The following is a 25,043-nucleotide window of genomic DNA, read 5'->3' on the forward strand; positions in this document are numbered from 1 at the left end:
ATGGACTGGCACACAGCTCAAGTATTCAAGGGCCACCAAGTGCCACAGAAAGCATCCCAGCCTAGGAGTTAGGAAGCTTGGGGCTCAGGTTCAGCTTTAAACCAAATTCAGTGCATGACAGACAAGTCTGGTGAGCTCTGAGGGCTGGGGTAGGGTTCAGAAACTGGGCTTCTCAGGGTGGGGACTGCTCTGGTGGTGTCCCTGGGTCCTCAGGCCGGGGATCTTCATCAGATTCAGCATCCTCCCCTGGCCCAAGCCCTGCCAGCCTTTTGCTGGCCTCCCACAGCCGGTGAGCTGCCCGGTCGTCTCTGGCAGCTGGAAGCACCTCTTCCACATGGCAGTTGGCAAAGTATCTCCCACTGAGGGGCTCAATGCCCTCCTGCAGAGCGCAGTACAGGGGGGTCTGGGCACCCCCTCCTGGTGCCCGGAGCACCAGCCAAGCCAGTGGGCACAAAAGTGGGCGCAGCCATCTGGGAACATGGCGCAGGAACAGCTCGGAGTTCACAGGCCCTGTGGACAGGAGAAAGGAAGGAGTGGGGAGGACAGTGGGTGAGGGCCAGGGGTAAAGGCAGTGAAAACAGGGAGAGAAGGGAGTGGGGAAACAGAATCCAGTTTCAGGGAGAACAGGGTATTATATATTGGGCATTCGGGGTCCCCAGAAGGGGATCTCACTCATTTCAACAGGAAGCCTCTTTTTCCTCCACCCAAACTCCTTGTACATCCCCATCTCCCAGATTTTGCTCATGCTGTATCCCCTGTGGTAAAATTCTGTCTCTTTCCATCTTCTAGCCAAGTCCTTTTCCTTTCTTTAACCAACAAACATTTATTAACACACATGATAGACCAGCCTATCTTTTGGGCATTAGAGATACGGAGTGTAATAAAGGCCTGATAAAGATTAGTTGTGTCCTGGCCTGGTGTGGCTTAGTGGATTGAGCACCGGCCTGGGAACCAAAGGGTCATGGGTTTGATTCCCAATCAGGGCATGTGCCTGGGGTTGCAAGCCAGGTCCCCAGTAGGGGGAGGCGAGAGGCAACCACACATTGATGTTTCTTTCCCTTTCTCTGTCCCTTCCTTCCCCTCTCTCTAAAAATAAATAAATAAAATCTTTTTAAAAAAGATTAGTTGTGATTATTATAATTATGAATGGGCCATAGGCAATGACTACCTAAAATGTGGTATGCTAACATGGGTAGGGCAGGTTTTATTATCCTGTAGCCTATTCCCAAAAGGCAGGGATGGATCTTATGACCCAGCCCATCTCTATAATGCACCTCTTGCCACTTTCCTGCTTTCACTGTCTTCTAACTACACCAGACTCCCTGGTCTTTCTCAAGCAAACTAGACACTTCTGCCTCAGGGCTTTTGTAATTGCTATTTGTTCTGTTCTTCACACACTTCTCCCCAGAAAGCCACGTGGCTCATTCTCTCATTTCCTTTAGGCCTCTATTAAAATATCACCGTTTCAGAGGTCTTCCTTGATTGCCATAGATAAAATAGCACCCACTCATTTCATATTCCCCTTAACCTATTTTATCTTTCTTCATAGCACTTTATCACCACCTGCCATTGTATATTTTTATTAGCCATCTCTCCCTGTCCTAAACTAGAATGTAAGGACTACAAGGATAGAGTCTTTGTTGTTTTGTTAACCGACATATTCCTAGCACTGAGATAAATATATGGTACATAATACGGTACTCAGTAAATGCTTCTTGAATGAGTAATCATTAGCTATCATCATTATCATCATATTATAGTCAGTTTAGTCATATGGATGACTCCTTGGGGTGAGAAACTGTGCCTTATTCACGGCCATACTCTACCCAATAATCAGCATCTAAGCTTGTGGTGTAAGAACAAGAATCCAGACAGAGAGCCTGGTTCCAAAATCATGCTTGAACCATGCTTCCTTCCTGCTCCGAGATTCTGTAACTCAGTGAGAGGCTGGGGGAGCACAGGATGGGTTAAGAATAGGAGAGAGGGAATCAAAGCAAGGCAGAGCAGCCAAAGAGCCAGGCCTCACCTGGGTGAGCCGCATAGCAGGTGACTCCAGTGCCCTCAAGCTGAGTGGCGAGCTCCCGGGCAAACAACACATTGGCCAGTTTACTATCAGCATACGCCCGCAGCTCCTGCCGCCAGCCCACCACCGGGCGGTCCAGGTGTGTGAAGTCGAGGTGCCCTCGCCGGTGGGCAGCTGAGGATACCACCACCACACGGCTGGGGGCACATGTCTTCAACCGGGGTAGCAGCAGATGTGTCAGCAGGAAGGGGCCAATGTGGTTCACTCGTAGCAGCAGGTTAAAGGGCTCACGGGTCCGGCCACAGGAACTGATCCCTGGGGCAGGGACTAGGTGTGAGCAATTACTCTGGAGAGATCCCTGTAAGCCTTGGTGGCCCCATCGGTGAGATGGTGGTAGGGGGCATCCTTCCCACATGTCCACTGGCTCCCAGCAATGCCTGGCTGGAGAGGACGGCTGCCTCCAGCCACCCACCACCCCCCTGCAGGGCCTGCTGCCCCTCACCGGCGTTGTGGATGAGGATGTCCAGCCGCGGCTCAGAGCTCAGGAAAGCAGTAGCAAAGGCCCGCACAGAGGCCAGACTGGTCAAGTCCAAGGCCATGAAGATAACCTCATTGTTCCCACTCTCCTGTGGAGCAGCAAGGGCTGGGCTTATTAACAGACAACTCTCTCCTCTCCTCTCTTCCCAGGCACTAAATTCCAAGGGTCTACCTCCTCCTCCTACTAAGATCTGTCCCTATGCATTAGAATGACATGGATAAGAGCCATGGGTGTCCAACCTTTTGGTGTCTCTGGGCCACACTGGAAGAAGAATTGTCTTGGGCCACACATTAGATACATTGCGACATGTAATCACAAAAACAATCTCATAGTGCTTTAAGTAAATTCACAATTTTGTGTTGGGCTGCATTCGTAGCCATCCTGGGCTGCATGTGGCCCATGGGCCATGTGTTGGACACCCCTGGTAGACTCTGGATTTAGGTTTAACTATGCCTTTTACTGGAGTGTGACCTTGGTCAAGATACTTAATCTCTGGGCCTCAGTTCTCTCACTGTGAAATGGGAAGCATAATAATAGCGCCTTATCTCATAGAGCTGTTGTGAGAATTAAATGAGTTAATATATGTAAAATACTTAGAACATTCCCTGGCACACAGCACTATGCAGTTACTTGCTATTATTATTACCGGCCCCTCTGTCTTACCCTAAAACCTACAAGAGACTTCTCACTAGTCTCCTTTCACCCACTCTTTCCCTCTCCAGTCTAGGCACCACACAGACATCAAAGGTTGGTTCCAAAAGGCTATTCTGACAGTCCAGAGCCTGCTGAGGGCTCTTCATTGGATCTTCACTGCCCATCCTATAAAATCGGAGTTCTTCAGTAAGATCTATACGGGCCTCCTGAACCTGGCCCTGACCCCTTCATTTTGCTTCTTTCCCTCATACTCCAGCATCATTAACAGCCCCCCCCCCCAACTTCCTTAAATTAGACTAGCTTCCTTGTCTCAGGGCCTTCGCATATGCTGTCCTCCCTCCCCCCTTCCCTTCCTCACTGTCTTTCAATAATGTAACGTCTACCGATCCTTCAACGTCTTTAGAACAGCAATTAACTTCCTTCAGGGAAGTCCATTCCCCAGCTTGGGTCTGCTGTCCCTTCCCTGTGTGTGACTAGAACACCTGTGCATTCCCACTTCCCTACTTAACGAACTGAGCCGCACTCTCCTCTCAGGGACTGGATCCCCCGGAGACACCGCTCATCCCTCTGTGTCTCGGCGTCTCTGTCCTCTTTGCACCGTCCCATCCGCCTCTCCCATCCCGCACCTGGCGGAGGTCGAAGGCGGCCGCCTCTCCGCGCTCCCGGCTCCTGCAGGCCAGCACCACACGCGCTCCCCGGCGCGCTAGTTCCAGCGCAGTCATCTTCCCGATGCCGCTGTTGGCGCCTGCGGAAGGCGGGAGGGAGCCTAGCTGAGACAGGAGGGCCACCGCCGCCACCGCGCCGGCCTCCCCTCCATCCGCCCGCCCGTACTCACCCGTGACCACGGCCGTGCGGCCCCGCAGGCTCAAGATGCCGCCGCACCGAGGGGCCTTCACCAGGTTGTAGTAGATAAGCACGTAGGCGCCTAGCAGCAACCCCGCGCCCAGCAGCAGTGTCTCCATGCCGGCCGCGCCTCCGTGATCCCGCCCAGGCCCCGCGCCGCCCTGGATCGGCACCCGGTAGCTGCAGATCCGCCCCGCACAGGCCTGGAAAGTCACTGGGCGCCCCTGGATCTCCGGAAGGTGGAGGTGGAGGCTGAGGCCGGCGGGAGACAGAACAGAGGTGTGTGTGCGTGCGTGTGAGCGTGGGCCCTGCTAGCGCCCCCTAGGCGTGCGTCTGCGTCCTCTGGATGTGTGCTTGTGTGAACACCTTCTAGGTGCGTGTGTACATTTGGGCCCTGGGAGCGCCCTCTAGATGTGTGCCTGCGTGAACTCGTTCTAGATGCGTGTATGTGTGCACCAGCACCCCGGGAGTGCCCTCTAGGTCTGTACATGCATCCACATACCGTTTGTGTGATTTTTTTTTTTTTTTTTTGTATATAATGTGCCCATAGGCCCTGGGATCACCCTTCGTGCTTCTGGATTCTCTGTGTGTGAATCGTTTATGTGTTTGTGTCCATGTCGCTGAGAGCCCCTCCAGGGGTGTACATGCATCCCTAGTCTCTGCATATATGTTCTTGAACATTAAATGTATCTGTCCTTTTTGTGGTGCCCTATAGCTGAGGACTTGAAGGAGGGGCTAATGAAGGGTGCATGAGCCCTCTGGGTGCCAGTAGGTAGCAGTATTCTTCCTTTCTGGAGAGGTGTGTGTACATGAATGCTCTTGTGTCTGAGTTCTGTCCTGCATACCTTGCCCTCCATAAGCAAGTTCTTCCATTCCTATCCTGACAACCTGCCCTGAGCTGCTAGGATTCTTCCCACAGAGTCCAAGGTGACATAGTGTGTTCAGCATGGCACCATCAGTTAAGAGATGTCAGGATTCACTTTCACTTAGCTGTATCTCCATGCCTCTGTTCCTCAGCTTTTCCATTTCTGAATGGGAGCAGGAAGAGGAGTGTTTTATGTTTATCTCACTTCCAGGAGGAAATTGTGTGGGATGGTTCTCACAGGTGGTAGAAATGGTGAAGCTCCATCATTCAATGGAAGAAGTGACTATGGGTGGGAACAGCCCATGAGGCAAGGGTAAGAGTATTCCCGGCCAGGTGGCTTGCCAGAAGGTAAGGACCCTGCCTGAGAAATCCAGTACAATTCAGCATCCTTTGTTTGTCACTTATGGTGTGCCCAGCAGTGTGGTTAGCCTTGGAGATTGGAGCAAGGAGTTCAAGAGGCCCTTAAGGGCAAGGGGAAAACTAGGCAGATAGGGAGACTAGCAGGACAGACCTCGGATTCCTGGGGAAGTTCCCTATTTAGCTGCATGGTAGATTCATGGCTCAATTGTAGATGCTGTGGGGTGAGGCTGGGGATGGAATGTATTAAGGAAACCAATGCATTCTCCATGTCCAAGGCAAAATTCTGACAGATCATCAGATACCACCTACCTGAAGAGTGCTGGGATACAGACAGGTGCTTTCTAGCTAATGAATTGAAGGCAGTCTTCAGGAAAAAACTTCCCAGATAGTTTCTCATATAAAGTCTTTGAGGATTAAAGGATGGAATTTAGTTTAATGAGGGCTCACTCAGGGCCTTAGGGTTAAGGTAATGCACTAGACTTGTCTTCTGGGGAGTTGTATTGTAGAGAAGTGGTGATTCAAGTCGTATAACCTGTGGCACATCTGGGTTGACTGGGTATCTCTTTTTTCTTCATGGTGTTCCCCAAGGCATCTGAATCAAGAACTTGCTCCACACTAGATTCTAAGCTCCTAGAAGCAGGGGCTGTATTTGCCTGGTTGACTGCTCATGGCAAGTCAACAAGATCCAAGTCCTAGGGAGGGCCAGACACAGAGGAGGGTCAAGTGGTACTCGAATAAATGACTTGCTCCATGCCCAGCTAAGGCTGACACGGAAAGGACAAAACCAGGTGGTGACTTTCCTCAGAATAGATGAATAAAATGATAACAAATAACTGGAACCAAAGGCAGCCCCAACTCCTCAGGTTAAATCTTCTAGACCAGAATGCCGAGATCTTATGCCAGCTCATTTTAATGTCTTGATTTTGGAGCCAATAGGAGCAGGGATCTGCACACCCTTGGAATCTTGTGGACTCTCATCATGTCAAATGATCATACCCTCTCAACTCCCTTGAGTCACCCACAAAGCCATACAACAGCTCCCCTTAGCAGATGCACCTCTACCCTCCCATTTCCCCCCATCCACCTGAGGCTGTTTTCTCCGACATCTCGCCTCTCCAGACTTCCCTTCGGGCATGACTTGTTCAGTGAGACTGGGACCGAGATCTTGGGAAGGGTCCCTTTCAAGGGTGATGACAGGTAGGACAGACAGGCAGAAAACATAATTTGAAGTATTTTTGTTTTTTTTATATACAGAATACAGGAAAGTTTCTGTAAAGTCTAAAACATTACAATTACTATGTACATTGGTACTAGTTGTGGGGTGGGAGGAGAGGAGGGAACCAGGGGTGGGAAAAGGAGAGAAGTGGCAAGAGAACAAAAAAAGGAGACACAACAGGTTTACGACAAAAACATTTTTGCTACAATAGACAATTTGAAGAAAACGCTCTACCACATGTAGTACTGTACACAGTTTTTAAAAACATTGAAAAAATGTCATCACTAGATGTATTTACACAAAATCCAAATACACTTTTCCTTATTTGAAATAAAATAGATGGACAGCCAGAAAAAGGATTCATTTCTCATTTGTCCATAATACACAGTAGCTACCTGTAGTGCAACCGCTGCAGAAAGGGAAAATAACTTGGAGGGTGGGAACCATGGAAGAAGGGTGGGTAGCGATCTTTATATTAAATAAAACAATGATATTGTATAGATTTTGCTGTATGAAAACTGTATTTTTTCTTTTAATATAAAACTATTGTCACTGCCACAAAATAGAACAAGTTTCTGATTATTTTACAACGGCGGGCGAGGGGGAGGGAGCAGGTGGGTGGGGAATGGTTTTGTGTTGGAGGAAGTGTCCAGACCATTGGCCTTCCCCTCCCTGCCCACACTGTTCCTCAGCTCGGGTCTGCCGCTTTCCCATGAAATGTTGAGTACAAATATATGTGCAAATGCCCCCTAGAACTTGAGAAAAGAAAAAGGATTTTTAAAAAACAGTCAAAAGGTTTTCTTCATGTCATGCAAAGATTGTAGTTGAAGGGTTTCTGGTGGAGTATAGAAAAAACCCGGGCTTGGTTTTTGTACATTTTTGCATTGCAGGAGTCTTGGGTTGGGTGGACAGGCGGGTGATGGGGTGGCCGCCGGTCCTAGGGAACGGAGTTGGAGCGCAGCACAGGGCCCTGGTGGGGCTTAAGAGAGAGCTTCTCTGCCAAGACCCCATCTTGCAGCAGGCTGGCATCACCTTTGGGCTGTTTGGTCGCAAACTCAGTGATACTAAAGACAAACTGCAGACACCCCAGCTTGATGTAGCTGCCGTGGTGCAGTAAGGCTGTGCCTTCCCAGCCGGCCCCACTGCCCCCAATCAAGCTTGAGCTGCTGGCTTTGCAGTTGCAGGGTCTTCGCTGTGGCCCCTGGGCCTGGGAACTCATCATGGCTGCCTCCTCACTTGGCTCTTCATTCTGTTTCTGGTGCCGGCGGCGCCCTAGGGAAAAAAAGAAGATGGTCACTGGAGAGGAATAGTGAGTAGCCCAACCATCCGGGGGTAGCTGCCCCTCCCTGTTTTAAGTGCTACATCGCTGAGGTAAGGGATGCTCAGAAAGATTGGTGGAGTCTGAAGTCTCCCAATAGGCATGTACACATAAATGGGTGCATAGCCCTTGCTTCTCTGTGGCCTTCCCTGGGCCCAGGAGTAAGAACCTGATCAACAGGACCAGGAAGGCAAGAGACAGCACATCACTTGCCATAAGCCAGAGCCACCCTGACCAGGGCCTTAGAAAATATGCCCAAAAATGGCAAGCCTTGTGGCCAGAAGCATCTGCTCCAACTTACTGATGACACTCTGCACTTTGGCAACAATACTGCTTGGAGGGGTTGGCGGGGTCTTCTCAGAGAAGTCACATGAATACAGCACATTGTCCACCGTTGTCCCGTGCTCACTGTAGTTTAACAGCTCATAATGTTTGGTATTCTGAGGAGGAGGAGGGAAGATAAGATGTGTGGTCTGCTGCGTGGGGCCTGAGGCTAAGGGGAGAGAGGACATATGGAGAAGGCTGTGCTGCTCTACCTGGGGAGCTTGCTTTCTTCCCCAGCTGTGTCTCCCTTCTCTGTACCTTTTGAATAGGGCTCAAGATTCACCTCCTCAGGGAAGCCTTCCTTCTTAGATCCCCTCCCCCTACTCTTTAATTCTGTCTCCTCAGCACTGGCACATAGGATGATGAAACTCACAGGGTTGCACTGAGGACTTGGCTTCCTTTTAAGTTGCGCCCCTTCCCTGCTTTAGCCCTCCCCCCACCCACTGAGCCTGTGATCAACCTCAGGAGCTATGGTAGCCCTGCTCCTGGGGAGAAGGTAGCCATGGCAGAATGCCCTTTTCACACCAAGACACTCCCGCTCCCTTTTCCCAGGGAGGGAAGAAAAGGAGAGAATCCCCAACCCTCCTCCCCTCACCCAGGGCACTGAACAAAAACTTACTGCCTGTGAGAGGCCTCAGGTTGGGAGAAGCTCCCTCCCACCCTGCCAACACCCCTCACCTCATCGTAGAATATGCAGGCGTGTTTCCCGGACACGTAGTTACAGTGACCATAGTTTGTAAGGCACACGTCCATGTCAGCTCCTGCAAGGTGGCAGGAATAGAGGATAAGGTGGGCAGAGAACAGATTGTAATGTGTATGTGCAGGGGAAGTGGGGGGAAAGAGGTTAGCCTCTGGGTAGGCAGTAGGAGACCTTCTGGGACAGATTGTTCAGGGTCCCCTCCTTGTAATTTTGAACTAATTCGATGTCTTTTCCACCTTCTTGCTAAAGAACAGTGGTCGCTGCCAGCTGATCTGCTTTAGCACATGTGGCTGCTGTTCACAGGGGATTAGTGAACTAGTGAAGAGGCTGGGGTATCACCTGAAAGTAAGGGAAATGTCTAGGCTAAGGGCTATTTTGTCTGTTCTCTGTACAAGATGGAGTCCTAACTAAAGCTCAGGTATATGTCAGCCCAATAACTTTTTCAAAGACCTCCAGGGATAAAGCATTTGTTCTCTCCTTGGGTAGTTCCTTGTAGTGTTTTAAATGCCTTGCTGAGCAGCAGTCGGAGTTTTCAACTCTCCTGATGCCACACTGGGCACAAAGCAAAAGGGAAGACAAGCAGTTGATAGTCTCCTTTAGCCCCTGCATTTAGCCCCTCTGTGCAGGTTGAGACATGCACTAGGTTAAACCAGTCAGTCCTGGAGAGGGCTTCCCTTGCCCCTTTCTAGCCTCTGAGAGTTAAGTGTTAGTCTTTACGGCTGAACAGACTCAGTACCTCTCCCAGCTGGCTCACCTGTCCCGATGTAGAGGGTTCGATAGCACATGTTCACAGCTCCTCCCAACCCTAAGAGTGGGTAGAACACAGCTCGGGCCTGTACCTCCTTTCTTTGTACTACAAGACAAACACAGGGATAGGATCATTCAGAAACTCAACCTGGCACTCAAAACACAAACCAACAGAACCTGTGGCTCAAACATTGAACAGAACCTGGACCTTTGGCCCATGACCTGAAGAATATAATCCCATTGTATGAGTAATTTTTCCAAACTCACATCTGACACTGGGCTGCTTTATGGTGAGGCTCTCCCCTCCAACCCAGTTATTTCCCACATGGGATAAGAGGGATCAGAGCTTTGACAATGGTCACAGATTTCAAGGATGACAGTACTTTAAACTCTGGTGCTGGTTGGTTTGTCAGGAATGTATTATCTGGTATTATAGTGAGGTTGTGCTAAAAAACAAAACACAGGCCAATGTTTTTCATATTTAAGGTGCATATGGATTGCCTAGACATCTTGTCAAAATGCAGATTATGATTGTGTAGCTCTGAGGCGAGGCTTGAGCCTTGCATTTCTAGTAACTTCTCAGTTTGTGCTGATGCTGCTGGTCTGGGGACCACATTCTTAACAGCTAATGCTCAAAGGGATATCCTACACAGAGTTAACCTCTTGGGAAGAATTTCCAAGAGGGTCGTCCAACTATTACTGTTTCTCAACTTTTGGGAAACTTTCTAACTTGAGCATTTGAGAGCAACTGAGCAGAAAGCACTACATATACCAAAGGGCACTTATAGCTGCTTTCTGTGTCTCAAAGTTGACACGTATGAAAGAAAGTTATAGCGGACTTCCTAGAGCCTGAGCTGAAAGCTGTGGTGCCATCTGATTCCTATTTTCTGAGAAAAGAAACCCTGGAACTTCCTTAAGCCATTGAAGACACACACAGAGGACTGAAATATTGAAAGCTGCAATCTCCATGGAGAGGAGATGGCCATTCACATAGAGAGATCTGATGGCATGGTGTGGTAGCAGGTGTGCACGCGCACCTTCTGGGTGGTGCCCTCCAGAAGCCAGTGGATGTGCCCCAACACTGCCCGGTGAAGTTTGGACCCGGGAGGGGAAAAGCTGATGTATTCTCTGCAAGGCCAGAAACTTGATCAGCTTCTCGTCCAGCATATTTATCTCGATTTCTATTAATCAAAGAGAAAGATTAAAAAAACAGCTGAGGAGGAAATGGAATGCGGAAGTAGATTAGGGTCATAAAGCAAATAGTCCAGCATTTCTAAAGTCCAGCCAAGTGCTTTTCTTCAAACAGCACAATGTACGAAGTGGTATAAGAATCTCGGGCTGGGCATCTCACTAGCCATTTGCAGTGAGAAACAGGCCCCAATGCAGCCTATGTAGATGCCTCCTGCAGTAGGGAAGCTGGATTTTAGGTGAAATGTCCTAGAAAGGTAGAGCAAATCCACCCACTTGCCTGTGTGTGAGGGAGGGCCTGGATGTCTGATATCAAGGCTTGACTTATACCCATCCTCTGTTTACAGAGATTGAGATCTGCCCTAGTTCTCCTTGATTTTGGGAGAGAGCTTCTCCTGGTTTTATTCTTCATGTCCAGGTGATCTGCCTATGGTGATTTTCTTCTCTTCTCACTGGTCAGCTTGACTTTGTTCTCCCTTCATCTTTGATTATGTGTATGTGCATAAGGCAAAGATAGAAAAAGGGGCTTTCTTTCCTACACCACTCCCCTCCCCAGCCCTCCGAGATCAGGCATTCCTTCCTGTCCCTTTTTGAAATAAGCTCAGTGCTGCAAGGGCACAGCACCTTCACCACAGCAGCTGGTAGTAGAGCAGCAGCTTACTCACTCACCTCCATTGACATCCATAAATGCTCGAAGTGAGTTGGTGAGGTCCACCATGGCAGTAGAGTTGGCTGGGAAAGAGGGTACGGTTAAAGCGCTTCCTATGGATAACGTGCCGGGGCTGACCTTGCCATCTGGGGATGGAGCAGGAAGACTGTTACTTACGTCGCCTGAGGGAAACCCACCAGGCCAATCCCTCACTGCCGAGACAGGTCTGGATTTCGGACCCAAGGTGATGTTCCCTTCTTGATTCTCACCCCATAGGCTCTGGAACTCCTAGAGCTAAAAACGTGTGGTGAGGAAGGGCAGATGGAACGACAATGTACCCGGGCATGCAGGAGCCTCCAGGGCACTGAGACCCAGGGAAATCCACTGGGGAAATGCTCTGGGGAGTGTGATGTGGCAGCTTCATTCTCTGGGCCATGACTACCTCCCTGCTGCCTCTACTCACTTAAATAAGTGGTGCCTGCCCCTGTGACTCCTGCCTACTGAAGTTAGACTCACAGAATGCAAAATCTACCCTGGCTGGTATTAAGAGATAAACAGAGATGGGAAAAAAGCCTGAGAAGAGGGGTTATCCTGGGACCAAGGGCAACCATGCAGAGAAGTCAGTCGCCTTGTTTCTGAGACAGGAGAGACTATAGGGGGTTTCAGCAGCATCTGAAACCTGGTTCAGATGCTGGGGCCAGCAAACTCAACGTCCTGAGCGCTGACTGAAGATAACTGAGAGATGTCCATACTAGGCCATGTATGGATGTTAAGGGGCTGCCTTCTGGCATTTGGCATGTGGCCTACAGGCAGGCTTTTGGACCAGAACTACCTCTGTGGACATCCCACTCTGTAGCTATTCTAAAGGCAGCGTTGTTTTCTAGCTCTGCTTTCCCTGACATGGAGGCTCCTTCAAATAACCTGGCTCTGAGAGTCTGGATCAGGTGTAGATCTAATATCTGGTATGGTTCATGAAACACTGAGGCCATCACCCAGAGCCTCAGGCTGACTACAGTGGTTCCGGAGTACATGCTGCCTTCCTCTATGGTAATGGAACAAAACAGGCAGAAGACTCGGCTTGGAAGGTATGGGAAGATGGAATCAGGAGATCCAGGCTGTAGTTCCAATCCTGCCACTGACTTGGTAGATCACCTTTCACTTAAGCTTTCAGAGACTAAGCAGTCCCACTGACAGAATGAAGACAAGTTAATACGTATTTTTTCTTCTATCACAGAAATGGCGGGAGGACAAATAACATAGAGATCAAAATCCTCTAAAATATTCACAGAGATATAAGTGTTTTTTGGAAGCTTAAGTATTATTTGCTAGGAAGAGCATACAGTGACTCCAAATCACCCTAAGACTAAGCAGCACTCACCTGATGATGGCGCTGGTGAGCAGAATCGTTGGTTGGCTCCTGTAGCCAAGATACCATCTCCTGCTGCTTGTGGGGGAGTGAGCACCCGGGTGGCATTTGAGGGTGAGCCCAGTGGCCTTGAATCTGTCAATGGAGGTCCTATTTGTGATTGGACAGTCTTTCTTTGCAAAGTGCTGGTGTTCTCGATGCTGGCACAAGAGCTGGGAATGGAAGGGGGCAGGCTTGGGACAGGAACCAAACTCCTCTGGGGGCAAGAGCTGGGGCCACTGGCATTCTCTGTCTTCACAATGATGCCGACGGTGTGGTTCTGAAGACCCGCAGCCGCTGGTGGCGTGAGGGGCCGGGGCCAGCCTTGCCGGTGTGAGAGGCCTGGTAGGGGGGTGTTGGCGCCTGGAAGTCGCCGGGAGTCCGTGGAATCAGTGGGGCTGCTGTAGAGGTGTGGGCCATTGGCTTTCACCTCTGTGTTCACTGGCCCGTTGGCAGTCCCACAGGGGGTTTTCTTGGATTTTTCCGCACAAGAACTGCAGCTGATGTCCTCTAGCGCTGGGGGTTGGTGGGGTGGAGAGCAGCTCAGGGAATTCTGGGTGCTAATCCCTGAGGGGCAGGACAAGGGATAGTGGGAAGGTGTAGGTGCCTTGTCAGCTGTTTGCAGGGAGGTGGTGATTGAGCTGTCAGTCACAATAACAGGCTTAATATCAGCCTTCTCTGTCTGTTCAGAGTCCCAATGCGAAGGCATCTGCTTAGCAGATAAATGTTTCAATATGCTGCACTGGAGCGCAACAACACTACAGAGCCACTGTAATGGAAGGAGAGGAGAGGAGGGTAAGAGGCCTGGGAGGCGCTGGTCCTTCCTGCCACAGTGGCCAGGGCTACAGCAGAGCTGATAAATAGTGTTTCTTAGGTCCCACTGCAAATGCCCAAAAAGGGTGTGCTTGACTCCTGATAGGATTCCATTTCCATTCCCAAGTAAGGCTCGTTGATATACTCAGCAGACAACACCCTGGTCAGCAGAGCTTGGGATTCCTGCCTGGCTCTGTCCCTAAGGCTCACCTTGTGACCAATATTCAGCAAGTACCCTAGGTATCAGCTGTGTGTCCGGCACTATCACCTAGCCTCTCTGTGGGTCTACTGACCTCTTTCTATAAGACAGTTTTGCCCATCTCACAGTGCACTGGGAGACCCCATGGAGAGAAATAGACCGGTTGACTCTGTAGCTCTCTTACTTGCTTCAAGATCTGAGCCAGAGGTTCTCCCTGAAATACTCAACTCTTGGGGGATTAAGGGAGTGGGGTAGGGTTGTAGAAAATGGGGCTGGGAGTGACACTGAGGTTATTTCCAATAACAGATGCAGTGAAATGGAAAATTAGATTTGGAATCCCAGCCCTGCCTTTACTTACCTCTTGCTGCTCTGCCTGGGTGGCTAAGTGCTCAGAGTTCAAAAGGTGCATCTGTGATTCCTCAGGGATCCCATTGCAGATCAGCTCCCCATCCCGAATGGCCGCGGGTGCAATGAGTGGGGGTGGAAACTGGTATTGAGATTTTATAGCATCAGGAACCTGTTTAAGACAGATACAAAGAAGGAGGAGAGGGGGATAGTGCCAACATGGCCAGTTGATTCTGCTCTACAATTCTCTTCTGTCCATGGTGCTGATGTCCAAGAAACCATCATCCACTCTGGGTTTCATTGAGGACAAGGTGGCTCAGTGGGCTGCATCTGCTCTGCCACCATCTCTTTACCAGATACACATACACCCTAGCCTGAGAAGGCACAGAACTGGAAACAGCAGGCATGCCCCCCACTTTTCTTCATTAAGGTCTAAGGCCTGAAGCAGCCAGAAATTATTCCATTCTGACTCTGCTTTGATCTAAAAAGTGGAAGACTGACACCAAACAGGGCTCCAGAGTGGTACTCTAGGCTTTTATTGCTTAGGGTCAAGTTTGGGAAGGAAGTAAACAATATTTGGAAGATAAAAAGTTAAATGACATCACTTTCATGGTACAAATGTTCAGCATGAGGCCTGGCTCCAGATAAGCACTCAATTAAAGTCAGTTTTCTTCAACCATTCATTCATGACTCATGGAACAACTGAAGACTTCTTTGTTGCACGGATAGAAGACACACTCTAAATCACACCACGTAAGAATGAAAAAGCCAAACAAACAAAAAAACCCATTCATACATTCAACCAACATTTATTGAGCACTCCCAAGTCTGGGCATTGTGCCAAGTCCTAGAGATCTAGAGATGAACAAAACTTAAACCTTGCCCTCAAGGAGCTCACAGTCTAGTAAGGGAGATAAACACAGAAAGATTACAATGAATGTAATGGATCCTAGAATAAAGGCATGTCTAAGTAGTTATAAACACATGGAGAAGAGTGCTTACCTCTATCTGGGGACAGGAGCTTTGCATTAGAAGAGATTTTATGGGAAGGCAATATTTGAGCTGAGACTTGGAGGTTAAGAAAAAACTTCCAGGCAGATCAAGGGGAAATAGGGTAGGGGAGCAGCACATAAGGCAGAGATGAAAATTTGGAAAACATTTGGAGAAACAAGAGATTTGGTGACCAGACCCTTAGGAGGATAAGGGAAAAAGTTGAAAATAGTTCCTTGTCCTTATTTCACTCTCATATTGTCTAAGTACAAACTGCTTTTCAGGCAATTTGTGCCCTTGGATTTTCTTCAAGACCAGGGAAGCATTTAAAAAGGAAGCATCCTGTGCTCGCTTCAGCAGCACATATACTAAAAGGAAGCATCATAAAATGACAAGATTTTATCAAGGGCTCCTGGCCCATTCATTTCAGTAGCCAGGCTCTCCTGCTACATGGTGAATTATAGCCTAGATTTATTTTAGATTTGCTTAACTACGGTATGAGGCATGCCATCTCTAATATACCCTACCCCCAACTAGAAACACCTTAAGTTAATTTTGGGAAACTGGTGTTTCCACTGATGTGTAAATATTGACACAGTTAAGAGTTTGTTATCCAATTTTCAACAGTTAACATCTTGCTGGGGGTGACACCCACTGAAAGTGATGGGAGTGGTGTGATTTTAAAGTATGGCTGCCACCAAGTGGCCATATTTGAGAATTGCTGGCTTCTCTTGGCACTGAGGACAGTCTATAGGATTATTTCAAGAGAAAAAACCAGTTGATATATAGGTTTATAATGTTTGGCTCTCTAGGTGAAATGAATGAGGGGACTGAATGGTTTATATGAAAATTTTTGTGTGGACACACTTTAGCAACTGTCAAGTACATAAAATGTACTGGTAATATATTAACATAACTTGGAAAAATAGATTTAACTTCCCTTTAGACATTTTCCTCTTAAGCTCCTCAGCTGGGAGAGCTCCTCACTTTCCACATGGTCTTCTGCTTAATCACCCCACTTTCACCTCACCAGACAGCTCTGGGAAAGGGGCCATTTAACAGGAACAGATGGCATGAGTGCCAGGCAAGGGGCAGTAACAGTAGAGCACATCTTAATTTGGTAGGAGGGGCTAAAGGGTGTTTATCCTCAGAACTAGAGACCTGCAATTTGAAGACTTACTCTGGGGTCCAGCCCTCATCATCCTGACCACCTTCCTCAAGTATTAAAATATACAGTCATGCCCTGACTAGCTTGGCTTAATAGGTTGGGCATCATCCTGCAGAGCAAAATATCGCTGGTTCGATTCCAGGTTGGGGCACGTGCCTGGATTGCAGGCCAGGTCTTTGGTTGGGGAGTGGGAGGGGCAACAGAATGATGTCTCCCTCTCTTTCTCCCTCCCTTCCCCTCTCTCTGAAATAAAATCTTAAAAAAAAAAAAAAGAAAAAAAGTATAGTCACATTCATTACTTTCTGAGATACCACAGACAAGTCTCAGGGGCTTCAGTATCCCTATTGTAAAAGTGGGATGAACCATAACCCTCCGTCTATTCCATGAAGACAATCAGAAACCACCATCCTGCCTGAACCAGGTTGTGACTCACCTTCAAGCTTCTTCTTTTGACCGACTGGAGCACGCGTCGGTTAGGAGGGTGCTTCTTGTGAATTCGGTTCAGAAAGTCCACCTTGACGACATGCTGCGAAATGGTGTCCTGGAAACGGTCAAATACCTGGCACCGATTACTCAGTGTCATATTCTTCTGGTTCAGCTAGGGACAAAGCAGAAACACCCCTGTGGTGAATCTCAAAAGGCATCCTCTCCCAACTAACTATTCTCTAGGTTATATGGGCCAAATGGGGTTGTCTATCAACACTCTGATGTCAAGAAGGCTGGGAACATGCATGAGACTTTCTCCCTCAGCCCTGCCAAATCGAACAAGGGAAAAGTGGTATGTTCCCATTCCCTAAGAGGCTGGAGGGTGGGGGAGGGGACAGGGACTTAGCCAAGGAGTACCCTTCCAAATTCAGCCTCTGACAGCCTTCTGTCCAGCTCAGACCACCCTTTGTTAGTGTGTCCTAACAGAGTACAGGCTTCCAAGAAGATGCAAGCCTTGGCCCTCCAGGGACCCAGACTCCACTCCTACCAAGAGACACTCCCACAGGAAGCAGTACTGTTGCCTATATAGGAGTGTGGCTGACAGCTGGGATAGCACCAGAATCCTATGTGCCCTGCCCTATTCCTTTTCATTAGTGCCAGGGAGCATCAGGGAACCCATCTGGATATCAAAGCCTTGTTCTATAGGAGGCAAAAAACCTTGCACTGCTCTAAGAGGCCAATAATAATAAATTACCCAGTTAACAATCTCTCATCTATTGGAAAAGTGCTCTTTAACATTCATATTTGGGTAAACTGCTCATAGTTCTTTTTTCCTGGTCCAGTAGGAGGCAAAACAAGGTATACTGAGCCTCAGAGAGAATCTTCCCACTAGATAAACCTTTCTGAGCAGCATTAGTCAAATGAAGCGGGCAAAGCAACTATTTCCTTCCACGTGTATGCAAGTCTATAACTGAGGTTCCTCTCAGTGTAAATGGGGAGCACACTGTCATGCTGAGGACCAACAGTCATTCCATGGTTATCACCATTTGATAGATGATGTCTTTCTACAATAACTTTTTATTTTGGAAAGACTGTTCTTTTAAGGGAGCTGCTCCTCTTGGAGCTCTCTCCTGTTCAATCTTGTGAGTGACTATTTTAAGTACCTAATGTCTTAAACCTCCTTTGGAGATACACTACAGTTCTGTTCTAGACCTAGGAAGTGGTCTGGAAAATGTACCCAAAACTCCTAGGAAATAATACCTTCATACCATTCACTCAACAGCTTACTCACTCAACACCTGTAAGTGTTATGACAGGGTGATTGTAAAGAATTAAAGTAAGAGAAGGGAGTCTCATTTGGTGCCTAGGACATACCAGGTGTTCAATAAATGGGTCGACTGTCTAGAAAACCATTATATCCATGTCGCTTATTTCCAAAGTTACTGAGCATTTAGCTAATTCCTGAGATATAAAAATATTTTAGAATTTTCTAAGTTTGTTCCCTTTAAAAATAAAGGGCAGGAAAATATGGAAGCAACTATTGTGAGAACATATATTTCCATTAGGTTGGCTCTAATATACCCCAATTCAGGGCTGTAACATCAATTACTTAATTCACTGTGGAAGAAATTGTTCATAAACAACCAAGTGCTAGTCGGTTAAGTCTACTTATGCAGCTAAAACAAGGCATTGTGAGAAGGGGCAAAACGCACAGCTGAGGCATGTCAAAATAATAGAAATTGAGTAGGATGGTCTTGCAGAAACCAGCATCTGAGATATTATAGTGAATTCTGGTACAAAGCTGACCTTGCTCTGGTTTCTACTGAATGAGTCCATGCTCCAGCTATGCCCGTAGAGGACCGAAGGGACACTGCTGTTCTTACCACCACATGTTCGATGTGATTCGGACACATCCATCTGCCCAGGGGCATGGCAGTGAGTGGTGGCTCGAGGCAGTCCATGTGGAACAGGAGGGGACAATAGTCACACTGGATGAGAGGGGCCACGCGACAACTCCTGCAAAAAGAGATGTAGGCCATTTCTGTGGCAAGATGGGAGATTTCAAACCAACTCTGCACTGTGGAACAACCTCCCCTCCTTAAGTCTAACAATGTTCTCCCACATCCTTCTCCCCCAACGATTCAGTTACATTAATGACTAGGAAGATGGATGAAACTGGGGGCTACCACCACGTTCTCCATTATTCTCTAAGAGGACTGTCTTGTCAGGAAGTGAATCTTTCCTTGGAGTACAGCTAAAGTGGCTGTCAGAGTATGAATGATCAATGCTCAGTACCCACTGGGGGAAGAGAGCCAACTCTACCTTGGTATTTCTAGTCCTTAAAATAAAGCAGCTACTTCATTTAAAAAATAAAAAAACAAAAAAACAAACCCAGCAACCTTTCAAAAACCTTCCATCACAGCAAGAAATTTTTTTCCTGCATGAAGCACCCAGAAAAACTGACAGCCAAAGAGAGCTGTGCTGGGAAAATGATTTTATAATGTATTCATGTAAGTATAATTAGAGGGAGAGGACTTAAGCAAATGCCAGTTATAATCTGTAACTATGATATTCCTTGGCTTCTCAAGATGCACTGGAGCCACAGTCTGGGCCTGGCTCAGAGTTCTACTGCTCTATCTAACCCTCTAAAGCTTTTGCTGTGGAATATTTCTTTTCCATATTTTTCTCCTGTTATCTTGCCCTTCTAACACATTTAAACAAGTCCATCTTTCAGTAATTGAAGCAGCTGGTGTCTGTCACTGAGGAGATCTTATTTGAAGGAGACCAGTGTCCCACAGAAGCTACAACTGGGGCAACCTAGAGGTTTTTGGTTCACAGGCTGGCAGAGGGGGAAAGTCATCCAGTCTGATGCATACTAGCTACCATGGATACCTATACTACTCTAAAATGCACCTTTAGTGCTTTAAAAATTTAGTTTCTAGGGACTCGTGTCTCTGCTGGCCAGAATTCTTCCTGATAAGCAGTCTAAATATCTCATACTTCAGTTTAAGTCCAAATTCTCTTAGTCTAGCCCCTATAAACACAGTTGATGTGCTTTGGTGCTGTGGTTCTTCAGGGAATTTATAAAGATATTCAAGACTCTGATCAGTTAGTCACTCAGACTCTCTGCTCTCATATCATCAAAATATGGGTCATCTACATTTAACATACATGGTTTGAAAGTGGGGAGGGACAAGAGAAAAAAATACCATTTGCTGAATGTGAGGAAGAGCCCCTTAGTATAGAAAAAAAATACCTGTTACACGTGAAGCAGACTTTGACTGGTAAGGGAACGAGACCATTGTGATCTAACTCATGCTGTGTCTTCTTAACGTTTTTCCCTGTGGTTTCCTCCTTTCTTCTTCTCTTGCTAGATCCTAGAAGAGAAATTGGTGGTGCTAAACTTTCTCTAGGTGCCGAGTTCCTAGCCTGAGATATGGAAACAACAGTAAGTGAAAGAAAGAGATCTCAGTAAAAGCACGTATCATGGCCTAGAGATGGATCTCTTTCTGAGGCCCCCCAGGCTGGTTTCAGGTGAGAAAAAGAATTAGAAGGGAGACTGAGACATAAGTCAGAACCTTGATCAAAAGTCACCTATTCTGTGGCAAAAATACATCTAAATGTTTTATAAACATAAAGTGGCCAGAAACCTAAGTTAGATACTGGCAACCTAAAAAATATAAATAGGTCAAAAAACCTATTCTGTGGCTGAGAAAAAGGCTACAATTCCACTGAATTTTAACAGAAATCAGAAAAGCTTTAATCCCATATGGATCCTACTGGCCAGTAGATTTCTTAAGCCTGTAATTTCACTTTCTCTAGAAGAACAAAGTAAGATCTAGAAGCTTCATGGTATCAAGTAGAAGTCATGCCTTGATTAAAAAATTAAAAAACAGGGCAATTTGGTAATATCTATCAAAACTATAAATACATAGTTTTGACCCAGCAATTCTACTATTAAGAATTTATCCTACAGACACATACTCACATGTATATATGATAATGTATTTACAGAATTATTTGTTGGAGCACTATCTATAGAAACAAAAGATTAGGAAAAACCAGTATGTCCAGTAACAAGAAATTAAATAAATTATGGTACATCTATATAATGGATGCAACTATTAAGAGAAACTGAGGAATGTCTGTATTAATATGAAAAGATTTCTATCTAGAGGACATTGTGAAGTAAAAAAACCAAAACAAAACAATCCAACAAGGTGTTGAACAGTACATCAAGTATGCTATTTGAGGTGGAAATAATGAGCATATATCTGTATTTGCTTACATGTGCACAAAGAAATCCTAGAGGGAGATACAGGAGAATCAAACAGTGGTTATCTGCGAGGGGTAGGAAGGTGCAGACTCAGCAAATGGCAGACAGGAGTGGGGGGGAGGGGCAGGTGGGGTTTTCATTGTAAGCTTTTTTTATATTTCTTGATTTTTGAACCATGTGAATGCATTACCTATTTATTTTTAAATTTTTTAAAAAGTGACACTGGGAAGGTTGGAAAATAGAAAATTGAACAAGCACTGTAACAGCTAAAACATTCGAAGATCTCCCTAGGATGAACCATGGACAGCATGAGACAGTTGCTACATGGATAGTGACCCCATAGGCAGCACTGCCCTTCGGCCGGACAATAATCCTTTGGGAAGGCTGGGGTTGGGGAGGGGATATAATAGTTTGGCTAACCTGGTAGTGCAGTGGTACAAGTCAGTTCATTGGGCAACTGGAATTGGGTGGGGTTACGCTCCATGGCGGCAGCAATCAGCAGCTCAAAGGGCCGCCTTAGCTGGGGCTGCACATAGTCCGGCTCTGCTGCCACTGGCTCCTCATCCACATCAATGATGTCCTCGTCAACGTCGTTCTGCTCAGAGGTGGGGGTCTCTGTGCTGGCATTGGATGTGGGTGTGCCAGGCCGGCTGGCTCTCCTCTCCAGGATCCGGGCATGGGCAATGGCCTTGAGTTCAGTTTTGCTAGCTGATCTGTCCAACAAGTCAGTGTCACTGCTGGGGGATGTAGTCCGTTTGCTGGATTTGTCCACCAGTCCATTAACATGGCCCAGCTCCTTTTTCTGCTCTCGCTTCTGTGCAAATGAAGAGGTGGGCCCATCATATAAAGTACCGCAAAAAGAAAGAGATGGATGCTACAAAGTCCTGCTAGACTAGTAACCAAAATTATCAAAGTCACAGACTCATTCACTTGGGACTTGGAACACAGGTCTGTTAAAGTTCACAAAACTATAGCTGAATTAAACTAAAGATGGCAAAACTACTGCAGCAGAGAATCACCAAAAAGCATGAAAAGTTGGAAACAACTATACAAATCACACATCATTTACTCTAAGTCATGGGTGTCCAACCTGAGGCCCGTGGGCCGCATGTGGCTCAGGGTGGCTATAAATGCGGCCCAATGCAAAACTGTAAATTTACTTAGTATGTGGGTTTTTTGTGATTCCATGTCACAATGTATTTAATGTATGGCCCAAGACAACTCTTCTTCCAGTGTGGCCTAGAGATGTCAAAAGGTTGGACACCCCTGCTCTAAGTCATCATATGATACACAGTATCTCTATGCAAAGTAGAGGGGTAGAGGGATGAAAAATTAACATAGTGAGAATAAGTTCAGTGAGACTGAGAACAGTGAGAGTAACATAGTGGGAACCAATGAGATCACGGCAGTTTGCCTTGGAGCAGCATCCTGACCTCCTGAGTTGTTTTAAGAACTTTGCTCAAAATAAGAAAGTCTGCAAAAGCAAAAGAAAGAGGTAAAATGGGCAGGCAGAGCTCCCTGTCCAGGGAGACTGGGTGCTGGCCTGGAAAGTAACTACACTACAAAGTGGACAGGTGGTGTGTGAAGGGTAAAAAAACTCAGCAGTCATCATGATGGCTTTCAATGTTTCAAATTCAATCAGAACTCTGAAAATGACCCTTCTTTGAATGGAAAGGTGGAGAAATGGAAAAAGACTAAGTATATTCAGTAGGACCAGATGACTGACAATACATTTTCCTCCAGGACTCCAAAGATAGTGGTCAAATGAAAGTTTAACGCTGGCTCCAGTCAGAAGACCTGGGATCTTGTCCCAGTTCTGCCACTGACTTTTTATGACTTTGGAAGACTCAGGCTGGTGGGTAGGAATTTCTCTGTCTATAAAGTGAATCTAGTAAAACCTTTCTTCTCCTTTTCTCAGGGACATGGTGACAATAAAGAGCATCATATATATGAAAGGGATGGCTCTGAGTTGGGAGAACCTAACCTCCATTATGAATAGGACCTGAACATCAGAGGTGGATGAGGCGCAGAAGATGTATCATTTCAATACACTTCAGTGTAACTACAGGAGGCCAAAGTGGGGAAGAGGTGGTGGCGGTGGAAAAGACAGATTTGGCTCTGGGAGGCAAAGAGGACCATTTGAGAGCAGGTCAGAGTAGCATTTCAGAAAAAGTATACTGTCCAGGCTGGGTAGCTCAGTTGGTTAGAGCTTCATCCTAATAGGCCAAGATTGTGGGTCAGGGCACATTCAAGGAGTCAATGAATCCATAAATAAGTGAAACAACAAATCGATGTTTCTCTCTCTCTCCTCCCCCCTTCCTCCCTCTAAAATCAATAAAAACAAAAAAGAAAAAGCATACTATGTTAGAAAAAGGCATACTATAAGCCTCAGCAAGTAGCTCTATTTCCAGAAAATTGATGGAGAGGTAATAGAGCTTTGAAGTGAGGCAGTATTTGGTTCAAATCTTGGCTTTGTCACTTCCTCTGAGCCCTTGGAAAACTTATTCTGCACTTGTGAGCATCAGTTTCTTTCTTTCTAAAATGGAAAAACTACCATGAGCACCCACAGATGGCTATGTGGAGTAAACGAGATAACATATGCAAAATACCCAGCAGATGATGGGCACTAAAATAATGTTAGTTCCTCTTATCCTGGCTTCACCTCTTCTCTCTCAGCCGTTCCCAACCCTTTCACATCCAGCTTTTTTGAGTGGTAAGTTTCTGAAAGGCTTTCTGGCTGGTGTCTCTAATTGGCCCTGCTTTAATCTAACTGAGGGTGCACAGGAAGAGATCCTGGGAGATGAACAGGCTAGAGAACAGCCTGTTTTGTGGACTTTAGGAGAAATCAAACTATATCTGTAGTTAGGTGGCTGAGTTGGCCTTGGCTTGCTTTTTAATAGGAACCACTGTGAACACACTGAAAAATAATGCCTGCCTGTTTACCTTCTTCTTAAAGGCTGAAAACTGTTACACACATAAACCACAATCTCTGAATCATCTCATCCTGTTTCTGCAACCAGGGAAGTCATCATTCATTGTGACATCATGTTCAGGGTACAGGAAAACAGAAATGATGTCACAACAAAGGAAAGTTACTTGGTTACTACAGTGTGGGGCAAGGGCAGGGGTTGTCTTGTAATTTGCAGACAAACTGTAATCCACAGCCTATAATTTGAGGATTGGTTCTCTCATAATCTGGGTGGAAACACACCTACTTCCCTTTTTGATAAGAAGGATTTAGCTTTTGCATCCCACAGAAGCTCTCTCAAAGTACAAATAGCATTCTCAAAGGCAGTGCTGAATTATCGAAGCTGAGGGCAAAAGGGAGCTAAAGAGGGAACAGGCAACCTGGGATACAAGTGGGTTCAAATCCCCTCTCCTCTACCACAATACACCTGGCTAAACTTCTGAATACCAGTGACTTATTTGCCTTGTGGTGAGAGAAATCCTTTTTTCATCATGTTGGAGAAGCAGATTGCTTTTTCTCCAGCCACTTTCAGCCATGGCTATAGTTGCCACATTCAGGCCACTTACAGGAAGTCTACAAGGAGATCAGACTTTCCTGTCACTAGTGCGTGAACATGGCTTAGTAAATTAACACACCTCTTCTGCCCATTTCAGCAGTCCATGTTTGGATTTTAGGCCCTACTGGATTCCTAAGAGTCACCATGAGGAGAATATGGGTGATTCCAGGGCTGGAAGAGACAAGAAGGGACGGAAATGTCTTCAGGGACAGGCTATCTTAGCTCTAGAATATCAGTGCTCTAGATCCAGCATTGTGAGCAAAGCCTTCAGAAAGCAGCATTATTACCTTTCGACGAACAGTGCACCGGTGACACATCCACTCCCCAGGAGGCAACATCTCTTCACTCAGTGGAGGGTTACTGTGGGGAAAAGACAAGGGCAAGACTAAATAACTAACTAACCCTTTGAAGCAGCAGGAAAAAGCCTTTTAGCTAGGCCTGGCACAAAGCTACATGTCCCTCAACTCCTATT

The 25,043-nt window shown here is 46.8% G+C and overlaps 2 protein-coding genes across 2 annotated transcripts in view; both read right to left on the reverse strand.

Moving 5' to 3' along the window:
- Window positions 1-107: 107 nt before the first annotated feature.
- On the reverse strand, window positions 108-4,177 carry DHRS13 (dehydrogenase/reductase 13). The gene is given in 7 exon segments (XM_054572995.1): window positions 108-165; window positions 167-190; window positions 192-510; window positions 2,027-2,338; window positions 2,526-2,649; window positions 3,842-3,960; window positions 4,051-4,177. Coding segments are annotated over 7 exon segments (1,083 nt in total).
- Window positions 4,178-6,586: 2,409 nt separating this feature from the next.
- Window positions 6,587-25,043, reverse strand: part of PHF12 (PHD finger protein 12) — a 39,386-nt gene continuing 20,929 nt past the window's right edge. The window contains exons 3-15 of the mRNA XM_054573228.1: window positions 24,859-24,931; window positions 21,468-21,861; window positions 20,028-20,148; window positions 18,655-18,787; window positions 16,779-16,943; window positions 14,201-14,359; window positions 12,804-13,599; window positions 11,446-11,571; window positions 10,626-10,769; window positions 9,596-9,694; window positions 8,820-8,902; window positions 8,119-8,257; window positions 6,587-7,771 (exon numbers count right to left, since the gene is read on the reverse strand). Of these exons, the coding sequence (XP_054429203.1) occupies window positions 7,437-7,771; window positions 8,119-8,257; window positions 8,820-8,902; window positions 9,596-9,694; window positions 10,626-10,769; window positions 11,446-11,571; window positions 12,804-13,599; window positions 14,201-14,359; window positions 16,779-16,943; window positions 18,655-18,787; window positions 20,028-20,148; window positions 21,468-21,861; window positions 24,859-24,931 (2,767 nt within the window). The 3' untranslated portion in view covers window positions 6,587-7,436. The remainder of the gene's footprint in view (window positions 7,772-8,118; window positions 8,258-8,819; window positions 8,903-9,595; window positions 9,695-10,625; window positions 10,770-11,445; window positions 11,572-12,803; window positions 13,600-14,200; window positions 14,360-16,778; window positions 16,944-18,654; window positions 18,788-20,027; window positions 20,149-21,467; window positions 21,862-24,858; window positions 24,932-25,043) is intronic.

This window comes from Pteronotus mesoamericanus, unplaced genomic scaffold (genome assembly GCF_021234165.1).
Source record: "Pteronotus mesoamericanus isolate MK-2021 breed Mesoamerican mustached bat unplaced genomic scaffold, CSHL_Meso_final contig_246, whole genome shotgun sequence".
In the NCBI taxonomy this organism is placed as follows: Eukaryota; Metazoa; Chordata; class Mammalia; order Chiroptera; family Mormoopidae; genus Pteronotus; species Pteronotus mesoamericanus.